Source organism: Hylobates moloch, unplaced genomic scaffold (genome assembly GCF_009828535.3).
Source record: "Hylobates moloch isolate HMO894 unplaced genomic scaffold, HMol_V3 SCAFFOLD_8, whole genome shotgun sequence".
NCBI lineage: Eukaryota > Metazoa > Chordata > Mammalia > Primates > Hylobatidae > Hylobates > Hylobates moloch.
Window position 1 is genome coordinate 85,041,292 of NW_026652283.1, and position 18,818 is coordinate 85,060,109.

At 36.1% G+C, this 18,818-nt stretch overlaps 1 protein-coding gene across 1 annotated transcript in view; it reads right to left on the reverse strand.

Moving 5' to 3' along the window:
* Positions 1–18,818, reverse strand: part of TOPAZ1 (testis and ovary specific TOPAZ 1) — an 88,940-nt gene that overhangs the window by 53,830 nt on the left and 16,292 nt on the right. The window contains exons 5-8 of the mRNA XM_032159131.2: positions 14,836–14,900; positions 10,184–10,323; positions 8,031–8,116; positions 6,663–6,782 (exon numbers count right to left, since the gene is read on the reverse strand). Of these exons, the coding sequence (XP_032015022.1) occupies positions 6,663–6,782; positions 8,031–8,116; positions 10,184–10,323; positions 14,836–14,900 (411 nt within the window). The remainder of the gene's footprint in view (positions 1–6,662; positions 6,783–8,030; positions 8,117–10,183; positions 10,324–14,835; positions 14,901–18,818) is intronic.

Below are 18,818 nucleotides of genomic sequence, written 5' to 3' on the forward strand. Positions count from 1 at the left end.
TCCAAGTTGGTGAAGTCAAATTGTCACTCTTTGCTAATTTTATGATTTTATATTTAAAAATAACCAAAGAATACACCAGAAAACTCTTAGATCTGATGAATAAATCAGTAAAGTTGCAGGATACAAAATCAAAATACAAAGATTAATAGTGTTTCTATAAACCAATAATGAACTAGCTGAGAGAGAAATCAAGAAGGTATTCCCATTTATAAAAGTTACAAAAAAATACTTAGGAATAAATTTACCCAAGGAGGTAAAAGATCTCTACAAGGAAAACCACAAGGCACTGATGAAAGAGACTGAAGAGGACACAAACAAATGGAAAGACATCCCAAGCTTATAAATTAGAAGGATTAATGTCATTAAAATGACCATACTGGGCCAGGTGTGGTGGCTCATGCCTGTAATCTGAGCACTTTGGGAGGCTGAGGCAGGCAGATCACGAAGTCAGGAGAGCGAGACCATCCTGGCCAACATGGTGAAATCCCGTTTCTACTAAAAATACAAAAAAATTAGCTGGGCGTGGTGGCATGTGGCTGTAGTCCCAGCTACTCAGGAGGCTGAGGCAGGAGAATCACTTGAACCCAGGAGGCGGAGGGTGCAGTGAGCTGAGATCTCACCACTGTACTCCAGCCTGGCGACAGAGCGAGACTCCATCTAAAAAAACAAAAAACAAAAAACTGTCCAAAGCAATCTACAGATTCAATGTAATCTCTATTAAAATACCAATGTCATTTTTCACAGACATAGAAAAACAACCCTAAAATTCACATGGAACCAAAAAAGAGCCAGAATAGGCAAAGCAATTCTGAAAAAAAAAAAAAAAAAAGAACAAAGCTGGAGGCATTAAACTACCTCACTTCAAAATACATTATAAGGATATAGCAAACAAAAAAGCATGGTATTGATATAAAAACAGACATATAGACCAGTGGACTAGAACAGAGAATCCAGAAGTAAATTTATCTATTTACAGCCAAATGATTTTTGATAAAGGCGCCAAGAACATACATTAAGGAAAGGACCCTCTTCAATAAGCGGTGCTGGGAAAATTAAGATACCCATATCCAGAAGAATGAAATTGGACCCCTATCTCTCACCATACACAAAATCAACTCAAGATGGATTAAAACTTAACACCTAAAACCATAGGAGAAAACATAGGGGAGATACTATAGGACATTGGTCTAGGCAAAGATTTTATGGCAAAAACTGCAAAAGCACAGGCAACAAAACAAAAAATAAGACGAATAGGACTATATTAAACCAGAAAGCTTCTGCACAGTAAACACAGTGAAGAGAACCTGTTGAATGAAAGAAAATATTTGCACACTATTCATGTGACAAAGGACTAATATCCAGAATATACAAGGAACTCAAACAATTCAACAGCAAAAAAAGCAAATAATCTCATTAAAAAGTGGGCAAAGGACATGAACAGACATTTCTCAAGAGAAGACATACAAATAGCTAACAGGTATATGAAAGAATATTCAACATTACTACGTATCAGGGAACTGCAAATCTAAACCACAGTAAGATATCATCTTACCCTAGTTAGAGTGCCTATTACTAAGAAGACAGAAAATAACAAATGTTGGTGAGGATGCAGAGAAAAAAGAACTTTTATACACTGTTGGTGGGAATGTAAATTAGTGCAGTCTCTGTGGAAAACAGTATGGAGATTTCTCAAAAAACTAAAAGTAAAACTACCATATGATTTAGCAATCCCACTACTGGGTATTTATCCAAAGAAAAAAAAATAGTAAATTAAAGGGATACCTGTACTCACATGTTTATTCCAGCACTATTCACAATCGCAAACATATGGAATCAACTCAAGAGTCCATCAATAGATCAATGAGTAAAGAAAATGTGGTATATATATATACAATGGAATATTATTTGGTCATAAAAAAGAATGAAATCATGTAGTCTGCAGCAATATGGATGAACTGGAGGTCAGTATGCTAAATGGTAACAAGCAGGCACAAAGACACATATACCATATTCTCACTCTTACGTGGGAGCTAAAAAAGTTGATTTCATTGAGGTAGATAATAGAATGATAGATACAGAGGCTGGGAAGAATGTGTAGGTAGGAAAGGGAAAAAGAGTGGTTGGTCAAATAGTATAAACATACAGTTAGAAGGTATAAGTTCTAATGTTTGACAGCAGTGTAGGATGACTATAGTTAGCAACAATGTATTGTGTATTTCAAAGTAGCTAGAAGAGAGAATTTGAAATGTTCCCAATTCATAGAAATGTTAAACACTCAAGGTGATGGATACATCAAATACCCTGACTTGACTGATCATTATGATCTTGATTCACAATATTTTACATATTTATAGGGTATATGTGATATTTTGTTATATCTATGCATGTAAACTGTATGGATGTATAATAATACATTTTACGTATTTATGGGGTATGGGATATTTTGCCACATGCATAGATGTACAAAATATCACACACACAGATGTAACAAAATATCACATATGCCCCATAAATATGTAAAATATTATGAATCAAGAGCAATTAAAAAAAGAACCTACCAGTGGAGGTACAAAATAAGAACTGCCATCTCTCACTTAAAAGAATTAAAGGTGGCTGGGTGTGGAGGCTCTGTAATCCCAGCACTTTGGGAGGCCAAGGTGGGCAGATCACCTGAGGTCGGGAGTTCGAGACCAGCCTGACCAACATGAAAAAACCCCGTCTTTACTAAAACTACAAAATTAGCCAGGTGTGTTGGCATGCGCCTGTAATCCCAGCTACTAGGGAGGCTGAGGCAGGAGAATTGCTTGAACCCGGGAGGCGGAGGTTACAGTGAGCTGAGATTGTGCCATTGCTCTCTAGCCTGGGCAACAAGAACTCCGTCTCAAAAAAAAAAAAAAAAAAAGATTAAAGGCTTTACTTCCATTTTGTGCCTTTTCAGTGCTTAGCATTGCGCCTGGCATGTTGTAAATATTCAATAAATGGTAGTTATTATTATTATGTTTCTTTTACTTAAACTCTTTTTGACTCTCATTTTCTTTTCTTTCTTTCTTTTTTTTTTTTTGAGAGGGAGTCTTGCTCTGTCACCCAGGCTGGAGTGCACTGGCGCAGTCTCACCTCACTGCAACCTCCACCTCCTGGGTTCAAGCAATACTCCTACCTCAGCCTCCCAGGTAGCTGGGCGCCCGCCACCATGCCCAGCTAATTTTTGTATTTTAGTAGAGATGGGGTTTCACTTTGTAGGTCAAGCTGGTCTCGAACTCCTGACCTCAAATGATCTGCCCGCCTCAGCCTCCCAAAGTGCTGGGATTACAGGCCTGAGCCACTGTGCCTTGCCAAAAAAAAAAAAAAAAGAGAGACAGGGTTTCACAATGTTGGCCAGGCTGATCTTGAACTCCTGAACTCAGGTGATCTACCCGCCTCGGCCTCCCAAAGTGCAGGGATTATAGGCATGAGCCACCGTGCCCGGCCTCTCATTTTCATCCTCAAAGAAAATGGGGATTAAATCAGTTAATATACGTAAAGCACTTGAAACAGAATCTGACATATATGGTTAAGTGTTGACTATTATTCTTTCACCCATGAATATCTTTTGATTTTTTCTATGAAGCTTCTTCTGATCTTGTTTGAATTAATAATTTGCCTATCTATATTCTGCTCATATTTTATAACACATCCTTTATATTAAATAACATTGATTTGTTTGCTTGTGTGTCTCCCTGCCAAATGGGATTCTTGATAGCTGGGACCTATCTTACTTATCTTAGTGGTTTTAGTGCATAGTCTTTTCTTGCCACATATTATTGTGGCTTTGAGCTGGGTTTTAAAGGATGAAGAGGATGGTGTGATTGGAGCATGGGGGGTGGTACTTCAGTGGGAAGTGAAATTTGACAAATACACTGACAAGTGATTGTGATTGTAAGTTGTTGAGTGCCAAACTAAATAATTTGAATTTATTTTGTATACAGAAGGGAGACTTTTTTTTTATTGATCAGATTAATTCCATATTTTAGGAAGATAATTCTGAATGCAGAGTAGAGAATATAGTGTAAAGAGGAAAAGAGATTGAAAACAAAAAGAAGATGTAAGAAACTCTGGCTCTTGCTATATTAGAGAGTTATTTTAGCAGAGGTCTTCTAGAATATAGCCTTTTATCATCATGTAACCTTTTAAGCCTTATCACAGAAAGGCTTCAGTGTGCCCTGCTAACTTTGTTTTGACTTCGGTTAAAAGAAAAACTTCAGAAAAAATAAATTTAATAGAGTTTATTTGAGCATTAAAAGATTCACAAATGGGGAAGCACCCCAAACTAGAGAGGTTCAGAGAGCTCTGTTTCAACAGTGTGAACAGTGGGATTTCTTATAGACCGAAGGTGGAAACAAAGTAGAGAAATTACTTGAATGGCTATAGCTAGGTGTTTGCCTTATCTGGGCACAATCTGGTGGTAAGTCTCTCGTTAGAGGATAGTTGTTGGTTTGGTTAAGATTAAGTTTTGACAACCTATAGATTGGGAGAAAATATTTGCAAGCAATACATTTGATAAGGGGTTAGTATCTAAAATATAAAAAGAATTCAAATAACTTTATAGAAAGAATACAAGTAATCCAATTTAAAAATGGGCAAGGGAGGCCGCGTGCAGTAGCTCATGCCTGTCATCCCAGCAATTTGGGAGGCTGAGGTGGGCAGATCACGAGGTCAGGAGATGGAGACCATCCTGGCCAACATGGTGAAACTGCGTCTCTACTAAAAATAGAAAAATTAGCCGGGCGTGGTAGCACAGGCCTGTAGTCCCAGCTACCAAGGAGGCAGAGGCAGAAGAATCGCTTGAACCCAGGAGGTGGAGGCTGCAGTGAGCCAAGATCGTGTCACTGCACTCCAGCCTGGGCAACAGAGCGAGACTCTGCCTCAAAAAAAAGGGCAAGAGAGCTGAACAAACATTCCTCAAAAGAAGACATATAAATGGCAAATGTACGAAAAAAGGCTCAACATCACAAATCAGAGAAATGCAAATTATAAATCTCAGTGAGATATTACCTGACATCTGTCAGAATGGCTATTATCAAAAAGACAAATGATAACAAGTGCTGGCGAAGATGTGGAGAAAAGGGAATCTTTGTATACTGTTGGTGGCAACGTAAATTAGTATAGCCATTATGGAAAACTGTATGGTCATTCCTCAAAAAACTAAAAATAGAATTACCATATGATCCAGCAATCTCACTTCTGTGTATTTACCCAAAAGATTTGAAATCAGTACGTTGAAGAGATGTCTGCACTTCTATGTTCATTGCAGCACTATTCACAATAGCCAAGGTATAGAATCAACCTAAGTGTCCATCAATGGATTAATGGATTAAGCAAATGTGGTATATATACACAATGAAATACTATTCAGCCTTATAAAAAGAAAGAAGTTTTGTCACCGTAACACAGATAGACTGGAGAACATGCTAACTGAAATAAGCCAAGTACAGAAAGACAAATGCCATATATGTTCTCATTTACATATAGAATCTAAAACTCAAAGAAGCAGAGAGTAGAACAGTAGTTACCAGAGGACAGGGGTGGAGGGTGGTTAGCGAAATGGGGAGATGATGGGCAAATAGTACAAAACCTCAATTAAACAGGAAGAAAAAGTTTTTTTTCTTTGATATCTATTGTATGGAGTGGTGACTATAACAAATAATAATGTACATTTCATAATTGCTGAGAGTAAATTTCAAATATTCTTACCACAAAAAAAGATAGCATCTTAGGTGACAGATATGTTAATTAGCTTGACTTAATTATTCCATATCATATTCATAAATCAAAACATCACACTGTACCCAATAAACTAGTTTTCAATTTGTAGTTTAAAAATAAAAATTAAAACAAAATACAAAAGGTGAAAAGGCAACTTCTAAAGTAGTAAATGATTTTATATATATAGATACACGTACACACACACAACCAAGAACTTGTATACAGATTATATGATGAATTATTGTAGACAGAGAAGAAAAAGAATCCCATAGAATATAGGGAAAATATCTGTATACTTCCAAATAGAGCATATCCCATTAATGCCCAATAAACATTGAAAAGTGCTCAACTTCATCAATCATCAGGGAAGGTATCACTACCTACCCACCAGAATGGCTACATGCAAAAGGCTAATAATATCAAGAGCTGGTAAGGATGTGAAATAACCAGAATTCTCAGACATTGCTGGTAAGAGTGTAATTTGATAAAACCCCTCTGGAAACCTGTTTGGCTGTTATCTACTAGGGCTGAATATATGCAGACCCTATGACACAGCAGTTCCAGTTTTAAGTATAACCTATCAGAATGTATACATATGTTCACCAAAAGACATGGGGAACACTGACAACATAACAATTGTAATATCCAAATCTGCTCCACCCAATATTCCATTTTGATATACTCACAAAATGGAATATTAACTATTATAGGACAATGAGAAACATCTACAATAGGTGTTTGCTCAAAAATATTGAGCAAAAGAAGACAAAAGAATACACATATGATTTCATTTATATAAAGAACAAAAGCAGGCAAAACTCACATCTATGCTATTAGGAGTCAATGAAAATCTAAATTAAAATGCATGACTGAGACAGTTATTAAAACAATCTCTACTTTAAAGACTTTATATGTTTTACCTTTTCATCCCCTTGTTCAGGCACATGAGCAAACTTGCACAGTGGTCGCTCACAGCCACGTAATGTATTAAAATGAAATTTGCAATATTTATAGGGTATCATCAACCCTAGCTGGAACACCTAGAAAATTAGAAAGATTCACTTTCTGTATTAACTGTAAAGCACTTACTGCAGTTAAGCAAGACAACATTTGAAGCAACACAAATAACATACATTCCAAAGAGTATCAAGATAACTTGTTTGCTAATTTGATAAGAAAAAATAAAACTTCAAACAATTTATATTTTCAAAAATAATAAAAAAATCATTTCAGAGTGATTTGTCTGGATTTTAAAAAATTTATCTTTGTGTAAAATATTCCATCAAGGTTAGTCTCTTTTATGTCTCATTTTTTAAGACTGTTTTTTTTTGGAGCAGGTACAGGTTCACAGAAAAATTAAGGAACAGAAATATCCCATGGACTCCCTGCCCCCACACACTTTACATATTTAAAAAAATGTACACATTCCTCCTCCCTTTCATGTACCTGTCTCTGCTTTTACAAAAAGTTAATTCTATTATAATATACACTATATTTCAGATCCATTTATTAGATCCAAAATTCTCCTTAGTTTTTCTAATTAATAGAATAAGGCAAATGATAGAGTTAAAGCTTTTTACAACTAACTTTCCCCATAAACTGCTTTATATCAGCAGCTTTCTCTTTCATCACAGAAAACTATTCAGCCTGTTTTTTCTGTTTTGGATGTTCTCCCTCTGCTGTTTTCAACCTCTTACGCTATTTGTGAATATCCTCTAAGTCACTACTTATTTTCTACCCCTTACCACAAACCTCCATTCAAAATCCATATAATATCTGGAACTGCTTAAAAAATGATGATAGGCTAGGCATGGTGGCTCACGCCTGTAATCCTTTGGGAGCCCAAGGAAGGGGGATCACGAGGTCAGGATTTCGAGACCAGCCTGGCCAACATGGTGAAACCCCGTCTCTACTAAAAATACAAAACTTAGCCGGGCATGGTGGTGGGCGCCTGTAATCCCAGCTACTCAGGAGGCTGAGGCTGGAGAATCTTGAGGCTGAGGCTCAAACCCAGGAGGCAGAGGTTGCAGTGAGCCAAGATCATGCCATTGTACTCCAGCCTGGATGACAAGGGCAAGACTCCGTCTCAAAAAAAAAAAAAAAAAAAAAGATGATAGGGAAATACAACCAAAAGACCAAAAGGTCCAAAGTATTGGTTTTATGAAATTATTTTTTTATTGGGAGGGTAAAAGAGGGAGTGCAGGAAAGTGAGGAAGAGGACAGAGGAGAAGGAAGAGGAGGGGGAAGAGAAAGAGACAGATTATTATTTTTTTTTAAAGTAGACTTACCCCCACATTTTTTTCCCTCTTAAATATTTCACAAGTTTCAGGATTCTGCAGCTTTAGGACAGAATGTTTTCCCAGAAATCTGAAATCTAGAAATGATTTAGAGTGGCATTACACACCAATATGTTACAACTTATTTTCTTCATAACAATGAAATAGATGATCACTACTATCTGCTTCAAACTTTCACTTTGAAATATTCATGTTCAATTCACAGACTGTGCTGCCATGTGTGTTCCTGTGAAATATAGTATGATTTACATCTTAGGTACCCTCAAGTATTTCTAGACCTGAATTTAAAATTTTAAACTCACTATAAGCTGCAGACAACTTTCTTAAAAATCTCACATAGCAGCATTGGGCACTGTATTCAAATGATATGTCTCTAAGTTAAATAGGGAAATATTATACACAATAAACATTTCTAAGGGAAGAAAACTAGTGACAAATCCAGGTGCGATGGACTGAACTGTGTCCCTACAAAATTAACATGTTGAAGCCCTAACCCTCAATATGACTATATTTGGAGATAGGGTGTTTATAGAAGTTAATAAGGTTCAATGAGGTCAAAGAGGTGGGGTCCTGAATCAATGGAATTAATGTCCTTATATGAATAGGCACCAGCCTGGTGCGGTGGCTCACACCTGTAATCTCAGCACTTTAGGAGGCCCACGTGGGCAGATTGCCTGAGGTCAGGAGTTTGAGACCATTAAGACCAGCCTGGCCAACATGGTGAAAGCTTGTCTCTACTAAAAATACAAAAATTAGCCAGGCATGGTGGTGCGCACCTGTAATCCCAGCTACTCGGGAGGCTGAGGCAGGAGAATCGCTTGAACCTGGGAGGGGGAGGTTGTAGTGAGCCAAGATCACACCACTGCACTCCAGCCTGGGCTACAGAGTGAGACTGTGTCTTAAAAAAAAAAAAAAAAAAAAATAGGCACCACAGAGCTTACACTCTTTCCTCGCACACACCAAGGAAAAGTTATGTGAGGACTTAGCAAGAAAGTAGCCATCTGCAAGCCAGAAAGAGAGCCCTCATCAGAAAATGAACCCTTCTAGAACCTTAGTCTTGAACTTCTAGCACTGTGCAAAATCAATTTCTGTTGTTTGAGCCCTTTCATCTGCGGCATTTCATTATGGCAGCCCAAGCAAACTAATACACCAGGCATCATATCCCTTAATGTTGGTTTTTTAAAAAGAGAACTAGGGCATTTAAAAATGTTCTTTTCTAAAGATAAAAATAACAAATAAAAATAAAAGTATTTTTAATTTTAAATCATTTATTTTTTACTTTGGCAGCATCCAGCTATAATCTGAAACAAGCTGAAGTTTCTGCTGCATAACTTCACAGTAATTTGCATTATGAAAACTGTAAGACTTTTTAAGATGAAACACATGACCATCATGGGCTTGCTGTTATAGTATACAACACGAGGCAGCATGAAGTCAGTACTGGGTAGGTATAGAAAAGTTAGGTGTGCGCTATACAATGTGATTTTACAGATTCTAAATCCATCCTTTAATGTAGTCTATTTTGTTCAAAATATTGTTAATTATCAAAAAACTGACACAAGTTCTAAAATACATATACAAACACACTCCATCAAAATATATTTTAGATATAACCTGTAATTTACTTGCACTAACACTATCACATAAATACAGCTATTTCACATGTTGTTCCATCAAAAGTACTAAGTAGGCTGGGCACCGTAGCTTACACCTGTAATTTCAGCACTTTGGGAGGCTGAGGTGGACAGATTATGAGGTCAGGAGTTCAAGACCAGACTGGCCAACATGGTGAAACCCCATCTCTACTAAAAATACAAAAAATTAGCCGAGCATCGTGGCAGGTGCCTGTAATCCCAGCTACTCAGGAGGCTGAGGCAGGAGAATAGCTTGAACCTGGGGAGGTGCAGGTTGCAGTGAGCTGATATCGTGCCACTGCACTCCAGCCTGGGTGACAGTGTGAGACTCTGTCTCAAAAAAAAAAAAAAAAAAAAGTACTAAGTAAAGGTGCACAAACCTTCTAATTTTAACATATTCTATATGTTTCCATTTTTCTTTTTTAATCATTTTTTGTTTTTGGTAGAAGAATCTCCTAGTTTCTATATTACCAAAAGCCAACAGGATTTCATTAAGAAAACAAATAGTACCATTCATCCAGGTATTCAGTATTGTGTCTTCTTGACGACCACTTAGACTCAAAGGAGGTACTAATAAACACAGAGGTTTTGGGACTGGTGCTGCAAATTGACATTTGCCAACCATGATGTCTGCATTTCTAGAATCTTTGCTGTGTGAAAGGAAAAATTAACATCAGAATTTAAATGTATTTTTAAACATTAAAGTAATGCTTTGCAGATATTCCTTTTTTTAAAAAAATTTTTTTATTTTTTTACAAATTGAAGGACTGTGGCAACCCTGAGTTGAGCAAGTCTAATTGGTGCCATTTTTCTAACAGCATATGCTCACTTATGTCTCTGTGTCACATTTTGGTAATTCTCACAATATTTCAAATTTTTTCATTATTATTTTATCTGTTATGGTGATCTATGATCGGTGATCAATGTTACTACTGATATTGTTTCAGGGCACCATGAAAACTAAGCCCTTATAAGAGGGTGCACTTAATCAATGAATGATGTGTGTGTTCTGACTGCTCCACCAACTAACTGGCTGTTCCCCTATCTCTCTCCCTCTCCTCAGGCTTCCCTATTTCCTGAGACAAAACAATATTGAAATTAGACCAGTTTATGACCCTACTATGTCCTCTAAGTAGTCAAGTGAAAGGAGGAGTATCACATCTATCACTTTAAATCAAAAGCTAGAAATGATTAAGCTTAGTGAGGAAGGCATGCTGACGGATAAGATAGGCCAAAAGGTAGGCCTCTTGTACCAAATAGTTAACCAAGCTGTCAGTGCAAAGGAAAAGTTCTTCAAGGAAATTAAAAGTGTTACTCCAGTGAACATACGAATGAAAAGAACGTGAAACAGCTTTATTGCAGAAATGGAGAAAGTTTGAGTGATCTAGATGGAAGATCAAACCAGTCACAACATTCCCTTAAGCCAAAGCCTAATATAGAGCAAGGCCCTAACTCTCTTCAATTCTGTGAGGGCTGAGAGTGGTAAGAAAGCTACAGAAGTATGAAGCTAGCAAAATTGGTTCACGAGGTTTAACGAAACAAACCATCTCTGTAACATAGAAGTGCAAGGTCAAACAGGAAGTGCTAATGGAAAAGTTGGAGCAAGTTATTCAGAAGATCTAGCTAAGATAACCGATGAAGGAAGCTACAACAAACTGATTTTCAATATAGACAAAACTGCCTTATACTGGAAGAAGATACCATCTAGGACTTTCATAGCTAGAGAAAAGTTAATGCCTGGCTACAAAGATTCAACGAATAGACTGGCTCTCTCTTGTTAAGGGATAATGTAGCTGGCAACTTTAACCATTCCAAAAATCCTAGGGCCCTTAAGAATTATGCTAAATCTATTCTTTCTGTGCTCTATAAATGAAACATCAAAGCCTGCATGACAGCACATCTGTTTAAAGCATGGTTTACTGAATATTCTAAGCCCACTGTTGAGACCTATTGCTCAAAAAGATTCCTTTCAAAATACCACTGCTCATTGACAACGTATCTTGTCACCCAAGAACTCTGCTGGACATGCTCAAGGAGAAGAATATTTTGTTTTTTTCTGTGTTTGCTTTTTAAGATGGAGTCTTGCTCTGTTACCCAGGCTGGAGTGCAGTGGCGCGATCTCAGCTCACTACAACCTCCGCCTCCCGGGTTCAAGCAATTCTCTGCCTCAGCCTCCTGAGTAGCTAGGATTACAAGTGCCCGCCACCACGCCTGGCTAATTTTGGCATTTTTAGTAGAGGCGGGGTTTCACCATCTTGGCCAGGCTGGTGAACTCCTGACCTCGTGATCCACCCACCTTGGTCTCCCAAAGTGCTGGGATTACAGGCGTGAGCCACCATGCCCAGTCTGAACGTTGTTTTTATGCCTGCTAACACAACATCTATTCTGCAATCTATGAATCAAGAAGTAATTTTCACTTTTAAGCCTTATTATTTAAGAAATACATTTAATTAGGCTCTATCTGCCATGGATAGTGATTTCTCTGATGGATCTTGGCAAAATAAATTGAAAACCTAGGAAGAATTCACCATTCTAGGTGCCATTAAAAACATTTGTGATTTATAAGAGGTGGTCAACATATCAACATTAGCAGTCTGGAGGAAGTTGATTCCAACCCTCATAGATGACTTTCAGGGGTTAAATACTTCAGTGGTGGAAGTCACTGCAAATGCGGAGGACATAGCAAGAAAACTAAAACTAGAAGTCGAGCCTAAAGTTGTAACTGAATTGCTGCAATCTCATGAAAAAACTTGAATGGATGAAGAGTTGCTTCTTATGGATGAGCAAAGAAAGTGGTTTCTTGAGATGAAATCTACTCCTGATGAAGAAGCCATGAACATTGTTTAAGTGACAAAGGACTCAGAATATCACACAAACTAGTTGATAAACAGAGGAAGAGTTTGAGAGGATTGAGTCTGATTTTGAAAGAAGTTCTACCGTTGGTAAAATGCTATCAAACAGCATCACATGCTACAGAGAAATCTTTTGTGAAAAAAAGTGTCAACTGATGCAGCAAACTTCACTGTTGTCTTATTTTAAGAAATTGCCACAGTCACCTCAACCTTCAACCTTCACCCCAATCTTCAACCACCCTATTCAGTAAGCAGCCATCAACATCCAGGCAATTATGACTCACTGAAGGCTCAGATGATGTAAGAACTTTTTGGCAATAAAGTATTTTTAAATGAAGCTGTGTACATTTTAAAAAGACATAATGCTATTGCAGACTTAATAGACTAAAGTATAGTGTAAGCATAACTTTTACACGCACTGGGAAACAAAAAAATTCATATGACTCATCTTATTTGCTTTACAACAGTAGTCTGAACTCAAACCTGCAATACCTCCAAGGTATACCTGTATATATTACAATTCTTCAACATCTCCAATAGGTTGTTCCTGCCTTCTTAACTAGAAAACCAGCACTTCTTCAGTGGTTGGAGTAGAGGAAGGAACGGGGTGGTGTGGTTAAGATTAGAGCAAAATATTTTTGACCATGCCAAACAAAAGGTCTGAGGAGGAGTTAGGTTAGTGCTCTAATCGGAAAAGTTCATTAAATTATTCTACTGATAATGTGATTAAATGAATTATAAATTATTCTTCAGGAAAAGTATACACAATAAGCCTATAAAGGTATTTGAGCGCTTTCTCTGGGGAAAAGGTATTAAAAGTGTTATTGTTCCAGGGTGGCTGATTTAAACAGCTTTAATTGTATTCTAATATGTGAGATCCTACATAACCAATTTTACAAAAATTTAATTTGGACACTACTTATCTAGAAAAATAATTTAAGCAAGGGGAGAGAGAGAAGTACTTCAGAGCTGATTAATAAATACAAATGCATTTACTTTTTAGGAGAAAGGTTTACACAAACATTCAGATACTATAATCTTTACCTTAAAAATAATTCTAGTAAGTTTTTTCAGCTTGTGTTTTCTGGGCCAGAGGAGAGTAAAAATAGTAAGAAGAGGGACCCGTGTTTATGAGTTGAAATTTAGTATCATTGATAGAATTTAAGATTTTCACACAAAATAAAGATATTCACTTCTCTCCCCAACTTGGGATGTCACTTAATATGTATTATCAGTATGTCCTCCGCAAATAAAACAAAAGCAGCAACATAAACAAAGAAATAGAAATTATGAATTTTTATAGATGGAAGAGATTATCTATGTTTTATTTTTGATCAGATGACTGAAGCCCATGGAGATGTAATGACTTAACCGATCAATGTCACACTGGTGATCACTATGCTAGAGTCAAGTTGATAAACCTTCGCAGGCTGCAATTGCACTATCTTAGTTTGTAAGCAAAATGATTTCAACAGAAAAAAAAAAGTTAACCTTGTTGCTTTTTCTTTAGTATCTTCCTTTTTCTTTAGTATCTCCAAATGGTCATGAACTAAACTAAACCTTCTATGCCAATTTAATTCTTGCCTAGCCTTTCCCTTAACACAGTTCTCAAACTTGAGCATGCATCAAAATCAGCTGGTGGTCTTGTTAAAAACAGATTGATAGGCCCATCCCCAAAGTTTGATTCAGTAGGTCTGAGATGGGAACCAATAATTTCAATTTCTGACAAGTTCCTACATGATGATGCTTCTCCAAGGATCACACTTTGAAAATTACTGCCTTAACATTAAAGGCCTCAAATGTATCCATCACTGTCCTGGGTGAGCCTTGCCTCAAATGCAAAATGAGGGTGGTAGAGGATGGATCAGATGATCTTTAACGTGTCCTCCAACTCTAAATGTGGTGGTTTTATATGTTCCAGCGAGTGTGCTATAACTCTCAGTATGAATCACTGCATCCATGTAAGATCCTTGCAAACTGCAATGTGAATCTGATTTCAGCCACTCATCTTCATAAAAGTCAAATATATATCATTTTTTCTTTTTATCACTACTCCTTATCTTTCCTCAAAAAATATTTTAATGGCTCAAAAAATATTTTAATGGCTCAAAAAACTTAGTGACAGCTTTAAGGTAATTTACAATACCCCTTACACCTGAGTACATCTGACACATTAATTAAATTATACCTATATATGGCTTATGGCATATAGCCCAAGCATATAAACAGCAGAGAATAAAAAACATACTCAAGATATAAATTAGATGAATGACTATTTTAAGTTATGTAATTAAGAATTATGTTACAGACCTTTTGCAAACTTCATAAATATTTTCTTTTTCTTCTTTGGTAATCACTTTGTCTGTAAATCTATGCTGTGAAGAGATTATGGTTAAATAAGTACAAGTGAATGTATTACATACTAAGCTATGAGGCTTACTGGATTCATTATAATGTATTATATGTTAATTAAACAACTAGTTTATGGCCAATCCCTAAAAACAATTCTATTCTACATAATTTAAAATACTGAATACTGACTTTAAAATTTCCACTGCTGCTTAAGAGAAAAATTAATATAAGTCAAAATATTTGTCCAGGTTTTGATATCACCTTTAATTACCCAAGTCGCTATTTCAAATTATTAGGTAAAACTAAAGTTGAGTTTCTTTTTATTCAGAAAAAAGCTTGAGCTTTGAGTTATTTTAAAGTGGTATTTATGAACATAAAATTTATATTTCATAAGAAATATTTAAATGTGTTTTAAATATAACTATACTTACATTTCACAAGTAGCTCTTTTGAAATCATGATTTTTCAGTCATAAGAAGGTTATACATGTTCAAATATTAAACTTTTGAAAAAACAGGCATCCACTAAAAGAATAAAATACCTAGGAATACAGCTAACCAGGGAAGTGAAAGATCTCTATGATGAGAATTACAAAACACTGCTCAAAGAAATCAGAGATGACATCAACTAATGGAAAAACATTCCATGATCATGGATAGGAGGGAGAAATATCATTAAAATGGCCATACTGCCCAAAGTAATTTATGGATTCAATGTTATTCCTATTAAACTACCAATGACATTCTTCACAGAACTAGAAAAAACTATTTTAAAATTCATATGAAACTCAAAACGAGCATGAATAGACAAGGCAATCTTAAGCAAAAAGAACAAAGCTGGAGGCATCATGTTACTGACTTCAAACTACGCTACAGGGCTATAGTAACCAAAACTGCATGGTACTGGTACAAAAACAGATATACGGACCAACAGAACAGAATAGACAGCCCAGGAATAAGGCTGCACACCTACAACCATCTGATCTTCAACAAAGCTGACAAAAACCAGCAATGGGGAAAGGACTCTCTATTCAATAAATGGTGCTGGGTAACTGGCTAGTCATATGCAGAAGACTGAAACTGGACCCTTCTTTTCCCATATGCAAAAATCAACTCGAGATGGTTTAAAAACTTAAATATAAAACCCGAAACATAAAAGCCTTGGAAGACAACCTAGAACTCTTAGAAAACTACAAAAATCAACTGAGAAACATAAAACATAACAAACTGAAGGACCTACCATGTTCCTGGATGAGAATACTAGAGTTAAAGATGCTAATTCTCCCCAAATTAATTTATACATTAAAAAAACTACAATGTGAGTTTAAAGCACTGTTGAAAAAAATACATGAGAGAGAACCACCAAAAAATATTTTACTATTTAATATTTTACTTACTATTTTTCAAAAAATTGACAGTATGCTATTGGTGTAAGGACTAGCAATCAATGAAACAAAAGAAAAGAAACAGATCTATACATAAAACTTTGAAAATATTAAATATGGCACTTGAAATTTAGGAGGAAATGATTCAATAAATGGTAGAACAACTGGCTAGTTAATTGGATGGAAAATAAGTGTGCTCCTAACTCACCATATGCCCAAATACCTTTTAGGTTCATTAAAAATTTCATTAAATTAAAAATAATTTCTAAAAGTAGCAAAAGAAAATAAAATAGCAAAACAAATCAAATATATAAATGAGTATATAATTTGGAGGGTTGGGAAAGCCTAAGTGTGACACCAAAGGCAGAAACCATGAAGTAAGATATCAATAGGTTTGACTATAAATATTTTAAATATTTTCATATGTTAAGAGAATAGAGTACAAAATGCCATCTGCTAAAATAAGGAAAAGTTACATTGTTTCTATATTCCTTCTCCTAAGATAAATTTTAGTTTGATAAAAAATTTAAACATAATAAATAACACCAAAAAACCCTAAAAGAAAATATGGGAGAAAATTTTAAATGTTGAGATGGGAAAGGGTTTCTCTAAATGTGACTTGTAACTCCTATTACAAAAGAAAACTGACATATTTGATTAAATAAAAATAAAGGCTTTTATAAGATGAAAAGCTCCTAAACTAAGTCAGAATAAATGAAATCCAGGAAAAGGTATAGCCACATATGACAAGAACAGATATGTTTATTTCATGAAAAGTTCCTACAAGTAAAAAAGATCAAATCCGGAAGAAAATGGGCAAATGGGCATGTATTAGTCCATTTTCATGCTACTATAAGGAACTGCCCAAGACTGAGTAATTTATAAAGGAAAGAGGTTTAACTGACTCGCAGTTCAGCATGGCTGGGGAGGCCTCAGGAAACTTACAAAAGGAGAAGGGGAAGCAAGGCACCGTCTTCACAAGATGGCAGGAAGGAGAACGAATGCAGGAGGAACTACCAAACGCTAATAAAACCATCAGATTTCATAAGAACTCACTATCACAAAACAGCATGGGGGGAACTGCCTCCATGATTCAATTACCTCTACCTGGTCTCTCCTTTGACATGCAGGGATTGTGGGGATTATGTGGATTCAAGGTGAGATTTTGGGTGGGACCACAGCCAAACTATATCAGGACATAAACAGCAAGTTCATAGAAAACAATATAAATGGCTTCTAAAGATGTTTAACTAGACTCGTAAGAGAAATGCATATTAAAACTAAAATAAAGCCATTTATAAAAATAAGCAGATGGACAAAAATTAATAATGAATTAGTGTGTGGGGAGAAAATGGCACTCTCACACAATATTGTTGAAAGTATAAATCAAAGCAATCTCTATGAAGGACAATTTGACAACTCCACTTCTAGGAATTAATCCAAAAATGCTTGCACATATGCAAAATGCCTTATGCTCAAGGATGCATAATGCAGCAATATTTAAATAGCAAACAAATGGAAACAAACCAAGTGTCCATCAATAGTGGGACTTGTTAGGTTATATTCATATACTAGGTAATTATACAACTATAAAAACAAGACATCATTACATACATTGAAAGGAAAAACATCTCAAGCAAGGTAAAGAACAGTATGCTACCATCTGGATGAAATTCAAATGAATTCACAATGGGTGTACTTTGAGAAATGGCAGAGAATCTCCTATTGGGGTAACTCTTCTGCAGATAACAACCATAAACCCTGGATAAAATATTTTTAAACTACCTGAAAAGCCTGGAGAGATATGAAAAGCAGGCAGAACCTAGAGGGAAGTCTACACGCAAAAAGATGGAATGCCACTGGGTAAATGTCTTGCTTTTATGGCTGTATACCCAAGGGCAGGCCCTAGTTGGAACCACTTGGGGAGGACAACAATTTGCCCTACTAACAAAGAACCAGAAGAACAGAGTTTGGGGGAAAATCAGAAACTGGAAAGTGAGGCTAGGAATCTGGGAGAAAGCCTAACAGACAAAGCCCCCAAATCTACTTATAACTTGGCCCAAATCTCTAGCTGATCTCTGAACTATATGTATGTAACATGGATTCCAAAGAGCCCAGCTAAGACTCAAAGAACTGAACAAACATTTCAACTGACTCCAACCACATGGGAGTAATCTGGAGGATGAGTTCACCCAAGTCAAAACCTAACATGCGACTACTATATAGCTCAGCAGTTACAGCCCATTTATCCCAGAGAAATTAAAACACATAGATACACAAAAACCTGTACATGAATGTTTATAGATAGCAGCTTTATCCTGTAACAGTCCCAAACTAGAAACAATCTAGATATCCATCAATGAGCAAATAGCTAAACAAACTATGGTACACTCATACCATGGAGTATTACCAAACAGTAAAAATGAATGAACTATCGATACATGCAATGACTTGGTTGAATATCCACAGGATTATCCAGGTGGAAAAAAAAAAGAAACCAATCTGAAGAGGTTACATACTGTATGAATCCATTTATATAATATTCTTGAAATGACAG